The sequence below is a fragment of the Nerophis ophidion genome, linkage group LG03 (genome assembly GCF_033978795.1).
Source record: "Nerophis ophidion isolate RoL-2023_Sa linkage group LG03, RoL_Noph_v1.0, whole genome shotgun sequence".
In the NCBI taxonomy this organism is placed as follows: Eukaryota; Metazoa; Chordata; class Actinopteri; order Syngnathiformes; family Syngnathidae; genus Nerophis; species Nerophis ophidion.
Window position 1 is genome coordinate 20276942 of NC_084613.1, and position 18947 is coordinate 20295888.

At 37.1% G+C, this 18947-nt stretch overlaps 1 protein-coding gene across 7 annotated transcripts in view; it reads left to right on the forward strand.

Moving 5' to 3' along the window:
• Positions 1-18947, forward strand: part of LOC133549287 (unconventional myosin-IXa-like) — a 244584-nt gene that overhangs the window by 155829 nt on the left and 69808 nt on the right. For all 7 annotated transcript variants that reach the window (XM_061894536.1, XM_061894538.1, XM_061894541.1 and 4 more), the window contains 2 exons: positions 7796-7912; positions 13882-14016. In XM_061894536.1, the coding sequence (XP_061750520.1) occupies positions 7796-7912; positions 13882-14016 (252 nt within the window). The remainder of the gene's footprint in view (positions 1-7795; positions 7913-13881; positions 14017-18947) is intronic.

Genomic DNA, 18947 nt, shown 5'->3' on the forward strand with positions numbered 1-18947 from the left:
TTTATGTCACGACCCAGCATTTGGGAACCACTGGTCAACTGTATAACAGTTACTGTAATATTTCCATGTCTGTCCAGAGTGATTGACCACTTTGCAAAAATGAAAAGTAGACGTTACAGTTTACTTCTCAGAAAATGATTCCCTGAACAGACGCACAACAGTTGTTCATTTATTCTACTACTGTGGCTTTATTGTTTTGTGTATATTTTATAATTTTGTGTATCTGAAATAGGATTAGCCACATTGCCATAAATGGAAATTAAATAATATAAAAGAACCCAGAGATGTAGGGGTGCTTTATTTTTTGTTTTACTTTTGTAGATGTTATATTTGCAGATGATTACTGCAATATATATTTCAAAAAGATTCATTGCTCTTCCTTTTTGCTTTTGCCAGTAGCAGTTTAGAAGTCTGGAGTAAAAAAGTGCACAAGAAGGTCAAATGCATTAGTTAATTTCAGGTGGTTCATCAAAGATACATACAACATAATCTGATATGATTTCATACTTTAAAGCACTATTTATGTATTTTTTATAATAAATAAGTGCTAAAAATGTTTTTGCTTGAATTATTTGTGCCCCAGGTGTGCCCCAGTACAGTATTAGGTCTAGTGACGCCCCTGCTTGAAGGTATGCCAAGGGGTACGTCAGATTTTTCAAAAATATTCTAAAAATAGCAACAATTCAAAAATCCTTAATAAATATATTTATTGAATAATAATTCAACAAAATATGAATGAAAGTTCATAAACTGTGAAAAGAAATGCAACAATGGAATATTCAGTGTTGACAGCTAGATTTTTTGTGGACATGTTCCATAAATATTGATGTGAAAGATTTCTTTTTTTGTGAAGAAATGTTTAGAATTAAGTTCATGAATCCAGATGAATCTCTATTACAATCCCCAAAGAGGGCACTTTAAGTTGATGCTTACTTCTATCCATCCATCCATCCATTTTCTACCGCTTATTCCCTTTGTGTAGAAATCTTTATTTATAATTGAATCACTTGTTTTTTTTTTTCAACAAGTTTTTAGTTATTTTTATATCTTGTTTTCCAAATAGTTCAAGAAAGACCACTACAACTGAGAAATATTTTGCACTGTTATACAATTTAATAAATCAGAAACGGATGACATAGTGCTGTATTTTACTTCTTTATCTCTTTTTTTCAACCAAAAATGCTTTGCTCTGATTAGGGAGTACTTTAATTAAAAAAAAAGTTCCCAGGAAGTACATCACTGAAAAAAGGTTGAGAACCACTGGGATAGAATACTATTTACTGCAAAAGCAGTTAACATTTAAGTGTAAAAAAGCAAAACATTATGATTTGTACATTTTCGGAATGTGCTTGGTCTATTTTTAAACCAAGAAAACAATCCGAAAATATCTTTATTTTTAAGCTATCATGCCATGATTATACCAGTCTGGCCCACTTGGGAATGTAGTTTCCTTACTCTTGCACCTCAACTAGAATGAATTTGACACCCCTGATATAAACTGTACACTACTGTCATCTATTGTCGTAGACTTGCAACTGTAAGTACAACTTATTGTCATACTTGCAAATGAGACTCAGAAATGTGATCATAAAACAAACTACAACAACTGGACGGCATATTCATAATTAGCTCAGTTTTAAATGTTGCAATAAAAAAACTGATTTTATTGTAAAAAAAAAAAAAAAAATCATTAAAATATTTATCAACACACAGAAATAATGACAAATGATACCGGTATCTATTACCAGGTGTTGGGCATTGGTACCGTATCGGTGCAAATGTGAACATTTTTCACAGGCAGCATTTGAAAAGGAATGAAAGATGAGAACAAAGAGAAACCGTTTGTTGTGTCAGCAGCTGTTTTGTCGGCATGTACGCGACGTGATTTCACAATGCGGTGCAGCCATGTTTGTCCAGAAACATCTGCACTGGCATCTCAGCCCTTTTCCATGTAATCCATTTGATTTTCCCACAACAGCCTGCGTCTGAGAACGTAGTTCAGCTTCTCATAAAAACCAAGCATGGTTGTACTGGTTTCACGTTTGCCAAGCAGCTTAAGAATTCATTATCATGCGTTTGCCTGTTTGCATGAAAAGGTACTTTTTCATGGTTCGTTAAGCGGTTGTGGCAACTTACACTGAAGGTCACATGGGCGATTACCCAGGATGAAGTAGAGAATGAGGGGCATGGATGTTAGTTTGTACATCTGTGAGCAGTCCTGGGTGTTCCCTGCCTCACGCCCCAAGTAAGGCAGGGAACCGTGACTAATGAGAACAAGCGGTGTGGAAAATTGATGGATTATTGTTATATTTCTAATAGCAATTCAACGTTTTCCCTGCTGAGGTGTTTTGTTTGTTTATGTAATTTTATTATAGGGCTGGGCGATATGACTGAAAAATTAGAAAGTATTTTAAATCAATCGCTATATAGAATTATTAATATTTCTATGACCTATCGAAAATAAGAAAAAAATATATTAAATGTAAACATTTTTATTTGAAATGTATTTATCTTCAGCTATCAAGGCAGAAAGAAAAAAATGTCAACACAAGCATGGAAAACACTGTAAACAAAAATCAAAAATGACATTATTGTGTATATGTTTATATGTCTAAAATGTATTTATGTGTGTATTTACCTATTGTATATTAATTTATTTACTCATGTTCACTGTTCTGTTACAAACAGAGAACAAACAAATGGGTTAAAACTGCTATGCTACTAAAAGAGGTAGGATTACTGTGCAATATTACCCTTGGAGTGCAATACGTCCGACACTGATTGTTATTTATTACTCCGGTACTCTTGTCTCGCTCTGTATATTGTACAGAATTTTATATTCCTATAGTGTTCTGTATATTGTACAGGATTGCTTATCATTTTTATTGGATAGTAGTCTGTTTATTTCAATTGTTAGTTTTTTCTTTATGACCTCTTGTGTAATTTATTTTTATCGCATAATTGTTCCCACTCCTACTTAAGTTGGAGTCCTTAATTTCGTTGTATGCAAATATAATGACAATAGAGTCCATTCTGTTATATTCTATTTTATTCTATTAAGTAAGCTCTGCTTCTTCCTACTCCTTTTCGGACATGCTTTAATGAAGCAACTGGAAAAATTAGATGCATTATATTATATTTCTTTTGTGCGCATGTTCAAAATAAACTGAAACTGACTGCCATTGAATGCTTAACAATAAGTTCTTAAAATTAAGGTGCAAAAATGAAGAAAAAATGTTTACTGAAGTGCAACAAAATAGTGCAGAGTGTGAAAATGTAAATATAGGGAAACCTGAGGAGAACCATATTCTGCAGGGTTAGTGCCAGGAAGTTACATTTGTGCTCTAAAGGGTGAGCGCGGATAAAGTGGTGCGGTCTTGGTGTTGGTGGAGACGAGTGCCTTGCATCATTTACAGACCACATTGGTCTGACTACGGTCCCTTTGAAAAAATCCCCAAAAAATGCCATACTGTCCTGGAGACTTTTCCTATTTTATCCACAATTTCTTCATTTTGACTTTCTCTTCTCACTCCATGCAAATAATAAACCGCCAGACAACAAGATGGCGCAACCTAACTTAATAGTTGATACTGCTACTTGATTAGCTGTTAGCGTCACACTGCCACTGATCAGTGATCACTTCCTGGGTTGCTCGGTTACCAGAGAGCGAGTGCCTTTGTTCATGCAACCAACAAAAGCTGTTCCTTTGAAACTATCGCTTTATTCCGACAAAGAAAAAATTAATTATAGAACGTTTCATCAAACCATTTTTATTGATATCCATTATGTGTTTATGATTGCCCAGCCCTTTTTTTTATCAGGTACTATACATTTTCCAACACATTATTAAAGATGCTAATAAAGCACAACCGTTGACAAATAAAGAGAAATGTTGTTTTCTCTCTAAACTGCTTTGAGGAGACTGTGTCTCCCATTTAAACCTTTTGTAATATATGTACCGTATTTTTCGGAGTATAAGTCGCTCCGGAGAATAAGTCACACCTGCCGAAAATGCATAATAAAGAAGGAAAAAAACATATAAGTCGCACTGGAGTATAAGTCGCATTTTTGGGGGAAATTTATTCGATAAAACCCAACACCAGGAATATACATTTTACAGGCAATTTAAAATAAATAAAAAATAGTGAACAACAGGCTGAATAAGTGTACCTTATATGACTCATAAATAACCAACCGAGAAGGTGCCTGGTATGTTAACGTAACATATTATGGTAAGAGTCATTCAAATAAGTATAACATCTAGAACATGCTATAAGTTTACCAAACAATCTGTCACTCCTAATCGCTAAATCCCATGAAATCTTATACATCTAGTCTCTTACGTGAATGAGCTAAATAATAATATTTGATATTTTACGGTAATGTGTTAATAATTTCACACATAAGTCGCTCCTGAGTATAAGTCGCACCCCAGGCCAAACTATGAAAAAAACTGCGACTTATGGCTCGAAAAATACGGTAAGTACATCACCAATTAGTCAAAGAAGTCCTAATGAGTAAATAAAAAAAAGATTTTCAAATGAATCACGATTCTTAATTCTTACTCGAGTAAAAAAAATTACATTGATTTTAGAAATGTTTTTTATTTATTTATCTTTTTCCATTTGTCCTGCTGAGCCAGACAAATCATATTTGTTGATGTCAAAGGCCTACTGAAATGAGATTTTCTTATTTAAATGGGGATAGCAGGTCCATTCTATGTGTCATACTTGATCATTTCGCAATATTGCCATATTTTTGCTGAAATTATTTAGTAGAGAACATCGACGATAAAGTTTGCAACTTTTGGTGCTGATAAAAAAGCCTTGCCTGTACCGGAAGTAGCAGACGATGTGCGCGTGATGTCACGGGTTGTGGAGCTCCTCATATCTGAACATTGTTTACAATCATGGCCACCAGCAGCGAGAGCGAGTCGGACCGAGAAAGCGACGATTTCCCCATTAACTTGAGCGAGGATGAAAGATTCGAAGATGAGAATAGTGAGAGTGAAGGACTAGAAAAAAAAAAAGACTATACAGTGGGAGCGATTCAGATGTTATTAGACAAATCAATTAGGATAATTCTGGAAAATCACTTATCTGCTTATTGTGTTACTAGTGTTTTAGTGAGATTATATGGTCATACCTGTACAACCTGAAAGTCGGCCCCGCACCTTTTTCAGCACCAGTCGATGGCTGGTGGCGAAGCCCATCTTTGCCCTTCGCAAGGGACCCTCTTCGAAACACGATCTTTCGAAATGATTGCTGCATAATACACTGTACTTTGTGTGTGTGGTCCAATCCAACCGTGTTCGCTTCACATCTCTGTTCCATAGTAAAGCTTGACTGTCATCTTTCGGGAATGTAAACAATGAAACACCGGCTGTGTCCTTTTATTTTTATTTTATTATTTTTTTTCTTTGTCATGAAAAAGGGACGTTTTTGTCATGGAAAGTGGAGGTTTTTGTGGTCAGTGCACTAATTGTAAGTGTATATTGGGTTTTGTATGTTGATTTAATAAAAAAATAAAAAAGATTAAATATTATTATTATTTATTTATTTTTTATTTTTTTAAATAAAAATCTATAAAAAATGATTCTGCGGCCCGGTTCCAATCGGTGGTTGGGGACCACTGATCTATTGTATGGAGGAATATAGTTAATCATGGAACTGGCAGCAAATGTTATTAAAAAGTATTGATTTTTGAACCTAGAATCGATTCTGAATCGAATCGAAAAGTGTGGTGCCCAAAGATTCACAGCCCTAGTAAATAGAGTCGTTACTTGGTTAGTTGTCGTCGTTCACGGCTATATTCACGTCCTTTATTCTGGTCTACAGTTGTAAACCGCACACCACAGCAAAACAATAATAAATGTCGTCAAATATATTTTTCGTTTCACCCCCCCATCTTGTGAAAATCGCCCTTCACTCGCAGAGAGAGACCCTAGTGGTGCGACGAACAATCATAGCTCACACACGTGTTGCCTAGCATTTACACGCCGACTGTGAGTCCCCTGAGTTCTCTTTCCACCACAACCCATCACCCTTTTTCTGAAATATTCATCACCTTCTTGCATAAGTTGTCCGCAGCTGCAGCGTCACAGGCCATTCGGCTAAAAATAGCCAGGATCAATAATGCAGGAGGTGTCTTTTTGCTGGTGGAGCACGTCCTCAGCAGCCTCAATCATTTTCCTGTAAAAACACTGTGACAAATCAGATTTCACTTTAGTCACACCCTTTTTTTTTGTTATACATTTCTTTATTAAACATTTCTTTATTAAATATTTCGTTATTGGATTTTTATTTATATAAATATTCGGTTTTATTGTTTTTTTTTATGTATTGTAATTCTGTGTTGGCCAAAATATAAGCAGGGAAAAAAATGCTATCTGCACATTGACTGCAAAAAGAAGCTATATTGCACTTATTTGTGTGTGCGAAAGAGTTTGTGTTGCAGTTCTACAACAGTAGAAGACTTTAAGATAGACTGACCATACGTCCTCTTTTCCCAGGACATGTCCTCTTTTGCGGGGCTATCTGGGTTGTCCGGCCGGGGTTTCTTAAATGCCTCAAATTTTGAGTCAGGGTTGCATGTATTTTCAATGTACGTCCAAGGTTAAGAAGGGGTTGAAAACAAAACAAATTGTGAAGATGTGTACAATCAACAGCATTCGTGACGGTGGGGCAGAGACAGAGAGAGCGTGGGAGTGGACTGATTGTTAATCAAGGCATACTTGGTCAACTGCCATACAGGTCACACTGAGGGTGGCGGTATAAACAAATTTAACACTGTTACAAATATGCGCCACACTGTGAGCCCACACCAAACAAGAGTGAGAAACATATTACGGAAGAACATCTGCACCGTAACACAACATAAACACAACAGAACAAATACCCAGGACCCTTTGCAGCAGTAACTCTTTCGGGACGCTACAATATACACGCAAACCCCGATTACGTCACTTTGGGAAAAAAATTTGGGTGGAAGATTTTGCATATTTTTTGTGTGTAAAAAACATAGTTTTGTTTGACAAAAAAGGGCGGAAAACAAACAAACAATAAAACAGCATGAAAAAAACTAAAACATTTTGAAATGAGGAATAGATCTGAAGTTGTTATAGACTCCAGAAATTTAAGCGTTAAATATAAAATGTACGTATGCTCTGGCACACCATAATCATCATTTCATGACCCAAGCAAAACACTTTTTACACTTTTATATTGGAATAAATACACCTACAACTTATTAAATAAAAAAATACAAAAAACTAGCGGCAGTGGTAAAGTTTAGATCCATGAAGGAAAAAAGAAAGTGAATGAATGTTTATAACTGAATACATTTACATATGCTTACAAATTTGTCTTCTTTTTTATTATTTATTTTAATGAATTAAGTAACGTTTATGACGTTTTTCCAAACCAGAATATGTAATGTGAGATATAACAGGACAATGCAAATGTTTATCATTTGTTTTCAAAACGCTTACAAAATTGCGGGACCCCAAAAATTTACTGTGGGACCCCATTTTTATGACTTGATGGGGTACATGGACCCCATTTTGAAAATTCCTAGCGCCAACACTGCTGTCAACAGAGGAGAAAAAATGCTTTATTTAACTAAATATATTATTTATAAAGCAAGTTCAAGTATCATTGGCAAATTTTCACCTACTCCCGGCCTTGGCGTGCTGCCCACCTTGGCACGCATATATGTGTCCTCTTTTTGGGATTTCACAATATGGTCAGCCTACTTTAAGATGAATGTGTGTGTGTTTGTTTGTTTTTGTTTGTAGGCAGGAACGGTGAGAGACTCCATGGCCAAGTCATTGTACAGCGCGCTCTTTGACTGGATCGTGTTCAGAACCAATCACGCTCTGCTCAACAACAAGGACTTGGAGGACAACTCGAAGGTAAGAAGCCCGTGGTGTCTGCATGGAATGACACCAGCAGGGCAGCTTTAGAAGAACAAAATTAATTAATTAATAATGACAAATTCTTAATTATGTCATTAATAAACACAGCAACATTGATTGTAATAAAATAGATTAACAAACACTGGTTTGGTTTTAGCACCTTTAGGATCCGCGTCCTTCAAGTTTAATGAATACCGTATTTTTCGGAATATAAGTCGCAGTTTCATAGTTTGGCCAGGGGTTCGACTTATACTCAGGAGCGCCTTATGTGTGAAATTAATACCACATTACCGTAAAATATCAAATAATATTGTTTATCTCATTCACGTAAGAGACTAGACGTATAAGATTTCATGGGATTTAGCGATTAGGAGTCACAGATTGTTTGGTAAACGTATAGCATGTTCTATATGTTATACTTATTTGAATGACTTACCAGAATATGTTACATTAACATACCAGGCACCTTCTCAGTTGGTTATTTATGCGTCATATAACGTACACTTATTCAGCCTGTTGACTATTCTTTATTTATTTTAAATTGCCTTTCAAATGTCTATTCTTGGTGTTGGGTTTTATCAAATACATTTCCCCCAAAAATGCGACTTATACTCCAGTGCGACTTATATATGTTTTTTTCCTTCTTTATTATGCATTTTCGGCAGGTGCGACTTATACTCTGGAGTGTCTTATACTCCGAAAAATACGGTATACTGTATTTCCTGGGCGATAGACTGCACAGTAAATAAGACGCACCCACCGGAAATAAATATTTGTACATATAATAGGACTATAAGCCGTAGATATATACCGATTCAAAATAATTTGTAAATGTTTATTTTCATACCTTGTTTCTGAACTGCAATCAAACTAAACAGAAGTCATTGTCATTGACCCTCTAGCTAGCTTCCCAATCAGACTCAATAACGGTGACGTCGAGGTGAATTTACAAAATCCAAACAATACAAAAAAGAATCCCACTGTAAGTTAATAATACTAACAGACACACTCGTAAGTGAATTAGTGAAGCGAATTATATTTATATAGCGCTTTTCTCAAGTGACTCAAAGCGCTTTACATAATGACACCCAATATCTAAGTTACATTTAAACCAGTGTGGGTGGCACTGGGAGCAGGTGGGTAAAGTGTCTTGCCCAAGGACAGAACGGCAGTAACTAGGATGGCACAAGCGGGAATCGAACCTGCAACCCTCAAGTTGCTGACATGGCCACTCTACCAACCGATCTATGCCGCCCCGCTATGTAAATGTGTTAGCATATTAGCTAATGCTAACGACGCTAGCTTGATTACATTACAATAGCACGTACAAATATGCATGAAAACATTCCTACAGATATCACACATGGGACGGTTTTTTCAAACCCCACTTGGGAAGTTTTCAGTTTTGATTGATTTTGGCGGCGCCGGTGGACCAAAGCGGTAGTGTGTTGCCAGAAGAAAATCACATTTCCCGTGAGGACTAGCACATATAGTGTCATACTGGCATGATGTCTGCTGTAACATTGGCACAAACATTATGTCTCTAATGGCTATGCTGATGTTAAGTAGCAGACACTATCAAGAAATTATCTTGGATTGCGCTAGCAACATGACGCTACTACCAAGAATGTATCGAGGTGGATGCAGGCCCAAAGCAAAGAGAGATCGGCGGGAGAGGTTGTTTTGAAGGAAATAGTAGTGAAACTATCAAGTTGGTGGCTATTTACCGGTATTGCTAAATTTCCCATCACTGTGATTTGAGCATCGAAAGTCACTTACTAGTTTAGCAGGAACAGAGCCAAGGCAGCATTGGTCAAAAATCCCTCGTCTTTGAGCTCACGCCAGCGAGTGACAGCTGGGGCAATGTTGACTCTTGCTGTCCTTTTTTCCGGGAAAGCTCAGTTTTTCTTTTTGTGTCTTCTCAGACAAAACTTTTCGTTTCTTTGGTTGTTTTGGAGTTTCAGCCCTGATAGCAGTAATTGCAAGTTGCTGTTCTTTTTCTTCTTTTACTTTTCTGGCAGCATTCAGGTGTTAGCATTGACTTCCGTTTTTTTAACAAATGGGGAAAGCAAGTTACCACATTTGTTGTTTTTTTGTGCGGCAGGGTTCCTGCCACCCTGCGCAAAGTTGCTAAGTGCCAGTAAAAGCGATACAGACCCCCCAGGCTATGACAGAGTTGTCATTCCCCTAGTTGAAGGTTGGCCCTGCAATGAGGTGGCGCCTGAAAGCAGCTAAAATAGGCTCCAGCGATCCCAAAAGAGACAAGCGGTAGAAAAGGGATGGATATATGAAGGTTGAAAAGTTACTTAGTGCTGTTTAAGTATGAATTGTTTTAGTTGTATAGTAAAACATACAAATGTTGCCTGGACTGATGAATGAGGAATCCTTTTGAGCAGAAACGCTATGGGCGGTTATACTTCCAGTTCAAGGCACGAAACTGGAAGTACATTTTCAACCCACAGCACCTGCAGTGAGCCAACTCTTCTAAAAGATGGCACCATAGCACAATCAATAATACACTTTTTAATTTTTTCTGTCGGTCAAATGCGAAAACTATTTTTGATAGCAAAACCTTGTGGCCGTTAGCGAAGAAAAATTTATAAATTAGCCATACCATTTTAGGACTAGCGGCTTGTAGTCCAGAAAATATGGTACAGTATCTGTAATTTTTATTATTTCACAATTGTATTTATTAAATAATTGTATATTGTTTTTTGTTCATTTTAATGAGTAAATAAATATGTTTACACAAAAAATACCTACTGACCTTATAACTGCCGATTTTGGAGCTTTTATTGTAGGCTGATACCTATTTTGACCCAATATAATATCAGCAGGAATCATACATATTTGTATAATTTTGTAGCGTGGAACGTTTGAAAAGGTTTGATCGAGTGAAATTAGTCAAATAGAGAACATGAAGATGAAGCTCAAAAAATTTGAATACAGCGCAAAAGTTAATTCATGTTAGCAATTCATCTTCAAATGTGAAACTACTATTCAATTAGGGCTGGGCGATATGGCCTTTTCTTATTATCTCGATATTTTTAGGCCATATGGCGATATACGATATATATTTCGATATTTTGCCTTGGCTTTGAATGAACACTTGATGCATATAATCACAGCAGTATGATGATTGTATGTGTTTACATTAAAACATTCTTGTTCATACTGCATTAAAATATGCTACTTTTAAACTTTCATGCAGAGAGGGAAATCACAACTAAGTCAAATGACCAAAACTGTATTTATCAAACAGTTATTAAGCAGTGGCACAAATGTTCATCTCATTTCAAAACAGAAAGTGCAAGATTGCCAGAGACTTTTTAAGTGTCAAATATAAATGATCTGCATAATAGGAAATCAAATAATATTCGTCCTTCGCTATGTGGTATATTACTACGGACGTTATGAAATTCTCTTCATCTTCTAGCAGGATGACTTTTCAAATGATGCTACTTATTAGCAGTGATGTTGCTTTTTATAGCAACGCTTTTGGCCCACGCTTGACAAGTTACGGTTGTCTGTTCGACATATTCCCACTTGAAGCTAAACCACCGCCAGACGATGGACCCCCTGCTGTTTTTTTGGGAATTAATTCTTCTTTCATTCGTACCTTCTTTCTCTCGTATTACCCCTCGCACAGCTCTGCTAGCATCACAGCTAACGTTACCCAGTCTGCTACCTCTCTGCTCCGTGAGGGCGTATACGTATGTGACGTATGACGTGACAGTATGTGTGCCTGCTTGTCTGTGAGAAGGAGACACAGGAAAGAGCGAGAAGAGCGTGTCGTGTAATGCCCACAGCTAAAAGCAACTGTGTGAGAATGTATACTCGAATATTACGATATAGTTATTTTCTATATCGCACAGAAACAAACCCGCAATATATCGTGTATATCGATATATTGCCCAGCCCTATATTTGATATTAACTCATTACATGCAATTGACGTACCGGTATGTCAAGCCTTTATGGTTATATTTTCATGATCATGGCGCACAGTGTTTGAAAACTCAAATTCTCTCAAATTTTCAATTCATGGTTTTTCATAAGTTACTGTATAAGCCATAATCATCAAACAAGGTGGCTTAAAATATATTTCAGTTGCATGTTATGAGCTTGTGTCATGTATTAGTTTCACCTTGTAAATCTAATTATTGGAATAAACACACATTTGTACAATATTTAAAAAAAAAAATGTTTCATCATAAAGCATGACAAACACTAACCTATTTATTAATAATCTACTGGAATGGACTTACACTGTCTTTAGGTTGAAGTGGAGTGGTAATTGTTTTTGACGACAGTTGGTGGCCACAATAATTAATGTAAGCTCCTGATTCAGTAAGTTGAATGATGCAGACACAATTGTTATTGGACACTTTCTAATTAGCTTCTGCCTTGGAGACTTTGTATGTGTCGGTAATATGCAACTATAGTTGTTTGGTTTGTTGACTCTGTTTTAGACTGCCATAGTGTTCAATTAAGGGCGCCTATTAAACACGTCTACCTTGTGTGCTTAGCTGTGGTGTAGCTGCTAGTAGCCTATAGCCCAGCATGTTTACTTTTTGTCGATGACTAAAATAGAAGAAAAGACCAACCTTGTTTGCTTATTGGAGGATATTTAGATGTTAAATGGCTCTCTAGTTTTGCACACGTGATCACGTTGGAGGACTGCTTGTATCGAACATTTTAGTTACAAGCTGATATCATTCCATACTTGTTTTCCACTGATAGCATACCGATATCAATATCGTGACAGGACAGCCCTGACTAAAACTACAGCGTACTTTTCAATCAATCAATCAATCAATGTTTACTTATATAGCCCTAAATCACTAGTGTCTCAAAGGGCTGCGCAAACCACTACGACATCCTCGGGCAAGGAAAACTCACACCCAGTGGGACATCGGTGACAATAATGACTATGAGAACGTGATACTGTGATACTGATGATACTGATGACTATGAGAACATATGAGAACATGATACTGTGAAAGATCAATCCATAATGGATCCAACACAGTCGCTTGACCCGCTTCCTGGGAAACTGATCAAGGAGCTCTTTGTATTATTAGGTCCATCAGTGCTAAATATTATAAACTTATCACTTTCCTCGGGCACTGTTCCCCTAGCATTCAAAAAAGTGGTTATTCATCCTCTTCTTAAAAGACCTAACCTCGATCCTGACCTCATGGTAAACTACCGACCGGTGTCTCACCTTCCCTTTATTTCAAAAATCCTCGAAAAAATTGTTGCGGAGCAGTTAAATGAACACTTAGCGTCTAACAATCTATGTGAAACCTTTCAATCCGGTTTCAGGGCAAATCACTCGACGGAGACAGCCCTCGCAAAAATGACTAATGATCTATTGCTAACGATGGATTCTGATGCGTCATCTATGTTGCTGCTCCTCGATCTTAGCGCTGCTTTCGATACTGTCGATCATAATATTTTATTAGAACGTATCAAAACACGAATTGGTATGTCAGACTTAGCCCTGTCTTGGTTTAACTCTTATCTTACTGATAGGATGCAGTGTGTCTCCCATAACAATGTGACCTCGGACTACGTTAAGGTAACGTGTGGAGTTCCCCAGGGTTCGGTCCTTGGCCCTGCACTCTTCAGCATCTACATGCTGCCGCTAGGTGACATCATACGCAAATACGGTGTTAGCTTTCACTGTTATGCTGATGACACCCAACTCTACATGCCCCTAAAGCTCCTCAAGTTTAGTCGTGCGCCATTTGCGTTCCAGCTTTCTGCATAATAATTTCTGAGCTCTAGTTTCTTCTGTAAACCACGGGGTGCGCTTTTTTGGAGCCTTTTTTAATTTTAGCGGTGCTATGTTATCAATGGTTTCGCGCAGGGCGTCGTTAAAGTTGTTAGTGAGGTTATCAATAGAGCCCACATATTTTGGGAATGGTGCTACATGTGAATGTGTTGTTTTCTTTTTGCCAGGCCTTTTCCATTGGCGTGCTGGACATCTTCGGCTTCGAGGATTATGAAAACAACAGCTTTGAACAGTTCTGCATCAACTTTGCCAACGAGCGACTGCAGCACTACTTCAACCAGCACATCTTCAAACTGGAGCAGGTGCGCCCTTTCCGTGTTCTTTTGACATTTAGCCTGCACTTTTTGCACGACTTCTATCACATTGAAAAGAGCGTTAAACACCAGATCCAGCAGGCACAAAACATGAAAAAAACGCAGAGAACTTGTTGGATTAGGTACTGACCTTGAGCAACACAAAACTAACGTTGACGTTTAATCAATGTGGGGTCCTGCAGTACATTGACCATTGAAACGGGGTAATTTTCTCCTACTTAACTTTGGCCAGACTCACCAGACACACCAATAAGCTTGTTCATAGATGTATGATACAACTCCTGATAGGAAGTTGCCATTTGTTATATTTGTTACATCTTTGTTACATGGGACAATGCACATTAATAAACATAGCAAATGTTAAGGTGCCAAATCATCTGCAGTCCGTGGCAGGTTGATGACCTAAGATCAGGATAGATCAAGTACAAAGTGACTATAGTAGTTCAAGTGCATAAGACAGGTGGAGAAGTTCTAAATTGTTGCATGTAATAATTGTAGGGGTGTAACGGTAGGTGTATTTGTATTGAACCGTTTCGGTACGGGGGTTCCGGTTCGGTTCGGAGGTGTACCGAACGAGTTTCCACACGAACATATGAAGTAGCCGCCTAAGCTAAAGTCTTAACAAGCTGCTCCGCTCCGTTCTGCCTCTGTCTCCTACACAGCACGCAGCATTGTCCCACCCGCACAACTATCTGATTAGTTACATATATAGCGGTAACAGCCAATCAGCAGTGCGTATTCAGAGCGCATGTAGTCAGCGCTTCAGCGTCGAGCAGATAGGTGTTTAGTAGGTGAGCAGCGTACTCTCCCCAAATTATAACAAACACCTCCCAGTCAACGTTCTAGAAACAAACTGCAGCTCAGCTCGCTTGCAGTCCTGGCTTGAGGTGAAGGCTAATTAACTTTTAGCGTAACGTTAGCTCATTTTGCGGTGTGTGTGTTAGCTCATTGTGTGGAGTGTGTGTGTGCGTGCGTGTGTGTGTGTGTATGCTAGTGATATAATAATGTAACTGCATCATTAAGCCTACATGAACTCCATGGTGTTCAGGGATGAAAAGTCTCTCCTATTGTTATTGTGCTATTTTTTCATCTATAGTTACATTAATCATTAGTAATGTAGCAGCCTAGTTTGAATGGCAGGGTCCCTGCTATCACATGATGATAAAAATGTAACAGTTACATAATAAAAATCAACTAAAGGCTTCCCAAATGCTGTAATAAATTAAGCATGGTGAGTTAACTTGAAGCTGTTTAATGTTACACTTTTTATATGTAGAAGAAAAGTTTTGTCATTTTATTTAATCTGAGCAACAAGTTGAGGCAGTTTAATGTGGATTAACGTGGGCAGAGTTATTATAGTGTTCACAATGTTAAAAGGATAAAGCCATTGTTTACAAATTTGGTAAATAAATAACCAAAAAATTTATATTTTGTTGTTTTCTTACTGTACCGAAAATGAACCGAACCGTGACCTCTAAACCGAGGTACGTACCAACCCGAAATTTTTGTGTACCGTTACACCCCTAAATAATTGTGCTCAAGGTAGAAAATACACATCTCCTTTGGCCTAGTAAGTATTTTTGCACATAGTCCTATTACATAAGTAGTTGGCAAGAACGGATGTATTTACAAATGGAAAATTGGACCAAAAAAAGCTATTATTATTAAATATTGCACAAAATATCAATACATAACTTTTAGAATAGAAATAACCACATAAATCTATTGGAACTAATGGCAAATATTTCTAGCTTTATTATATATCCATGCTTTTGTCCTTGCATGTGATGGATCAGCAATGAGATACTAAGGCCAAAAAAAAAAAAAGCCTATGGAGAGATTTTGCAAAGTGAAAAAAGGCCAGGGGCTCCTACTAACTCAACGTTATGGTGAGTTTTTTCACTTTTCATTTTTTATTTTTCATGCACTTATTTGCTAGGCCGGTCCGTGAAAATAATGCCTACATTAAACTGGTCCCTGGTGTAAAAAATGCTGGGGACCCCTCTTCTACAACACAAATATAACTTTGAAACAACATGCTTTTTGACGATGTTTAATCAATGTCAGGTTGTGACGTTGATTTGACCATTGAAAGAACCATAGAACCATAGAGTTCACCATGTTGAAATTTAACTATTAATAATAATAATTCACTCCTGTACAATATCCTGCTCTAATACCCTACTGTGCAATATTACCCTTGGAGTGCAATACGTACGACACTGATTGTTATTTATTACTTCGGTACTCTTTTCTTATTCTGTATATTGTACAGTATTTTGTATTTCTACAGTGTTTTGTATATTGTACAGGATTGCTTGTTATTTTTATTGGATAGTAGTCTGTTAATTTCAATTGTTAATTTTTCCTTTATTACCTCTCGTGTTATTTATTTTACCCCATATTTGTTCCCACAACCGCACCTTAAGTTGGCGTCTTTAATCTCGTTGTATGCAAATATAATTACAATAAAGTCTATTCTATTCTATGAAGTTTGGTCCTTTCCGAACTGATATTCTACAACAAATACAACCTTGAAACAACATGCTTTTTGATGATGCCTAATCAGTTTCTGACCTTGATTTGACCATTGAAATTTGTTAATTTCCCAACTATTATTCTACAACACAAGTACACAAGTACACATTAAAACAAAATGCTTTTTGATTACTTTTGACCAATGTCAGTTTATGACGTTGATTTGACCATTGAAATTTGGTCATTTCCCAACTAATATTCTACAACACAAATACAACGTTAAAACAACATGCTTTTTGACGACGTTTATATAATGTCAGGTTGTGACGTTGATTTGACCATTGAAATTTGGTCATTTCCCCAACCAATAACGTGGATCCAACGCCCGACACAAACATTGTCTCATTATCAACTATTTTGCAACGTTGTTTTAAAGTCAGTTTTAAAGGATATGTAAGTATAATCCACATTGTATCAAAGTCTTGTGCCTGCTGAGATACTTCACTCGGTACGTTACCCTCACTCACTGAGCTCTAATAGGGCAGCAGGCGGGCCAATGGCTGCAGTCTAAACAAGGAGAATAAGAAGAGGGTGGAAATGAGCAGTGTTTTCTTCTGGTGTGTGATTCCTTCAAGGTTGTGATGGAATTGAAGGAAGTCCTTGCCATTTGTTTGCTTGCTTGTTATCACTCATGAGTGATGTCTCTATTAAGGGAATGGAGGCATGGTTATTTCACTACGATTCAGTCCCAACAAGCAGGAAGAAGTGGGAAACAGGAATTAAACGGTGATTGGGGGTAGTCCCCCTTTTATTTGTTTAACAAAGTGTGTGTGTGTGTGTGTGTGTGTGCGTGTGGCTAAGTAAGTCAACATACAAGCGCCCAGCCTTTAACAAAATAAAAAGAAAACTCCTCCTAGAATGTTCCCCTGACTGCATGTAGGAAAGAAACAACATGAGCGAAGGTTCGATTTCACCTGCCAGGACCTTTAGTTTATTTTGACGTGTAGGAGGAGTTACATAACGGAAGATATTGGTGGGACAACTTCTAATGCAAACGTGTAACGGTGATATTACCGTAGTCGCTTTTGTTTTCGACCGTCCTGAACAATTGCAAGTTAATCGTATCCGAATAGGATTAGGAAGAGGCTGAGTTTATTCAATCAATTTCAGTTATCGTTACAAATACGTATTGTTGCATTCGTAACAATAGATTGTTGATAATAATAGAGGTCATTTTTATTATTATCCATTATCAATAGTGCTATTTCTATTGGTATTTGTATTGTGCCATTTGTTGTGCAATAACGTCTATTGTCATTTCTGTGTTATTAATATTGACTTCACTGACTGCTTCTTTTCTATCGTTTTTCGTATCATATTTGTACATATCATATCTGCTGATTCTGTTGTTGTTGTTGTCTCTTTATCTTATTTCCCTCTTGTCCTCGCAATTTACTCCTCTGTCTTCTTTTTTTCCCTCTTTCTATCCCCCCCTGCTCTGGTGCGGCAAAAATTAAATCAATTTATTAAAGTCAAATACAAATAAGGCAACAACCGAAGCATCCCACACTTCGGTTTTGTAAAGTAAATCTGTCCAGTAGATATGTACATCCACATCAACAATATGATTTGCCTAAGTAACTGGACAGGACAAAACAAAAAACAAACTTGTAAGTGTCTTTTGTGCACACCTGGATGTAAGGAAGAGTCAAAGAAAGATGGATTTTACAAAGTGTACATGTACATTTGTTCTGACAAAAGCCAGTATCTTCAACAATCGTAAAGTGCTGCTCGTCGAGCGCCATCATTTTCATGATGACATCACAGATCATTTCATCCCTGGGGTCGTCTCTGACAAAAAGAGCAGCGATAGCTGCTTCCTGTGCAGCTGGTGTCTTCGTAGGGTTTCAAAACACAGTCACAGTGATGCTGGCCTTTTCAGGTGGCTGATAAGGTTTGATGTGTTAATACGTGATGTTTCATGGTGCAAAAAAGCATGCAAAATGTCTTCCTGAGAGGTCCCACACGTTTACAGCAAGGCATGTAGGAGAAAGAGAGCGCTTGATTTAACAGGAGTAATCGTGCCTCATAGAAGCATTTTTTTAAACCTGATATGAGAGCTATTTTTTAAATGTAATCAGTTTCACTAGTTATATATTTATCCTGCGCCCATATGATATGTATAGCTTATTCTTATTCTGTGATAAAGGAAAAAAACCCCGGAAAATACTCATTTAAAAAAATACATGACTGATTACTTTTATATTCCAAAACTATTCTGTATATTCCTTATTTATGTCTATTTAACGTCTCCTTGGTGTTTTTATAGTGTTTTAATTAGGGATGTCCGATAATATCTGACTGACAATATTATCAGCCGATAAATGCTTTAAAATGTAATATCGGAAATTATCGGTATCGGTCTCAAAATTATCGGTATC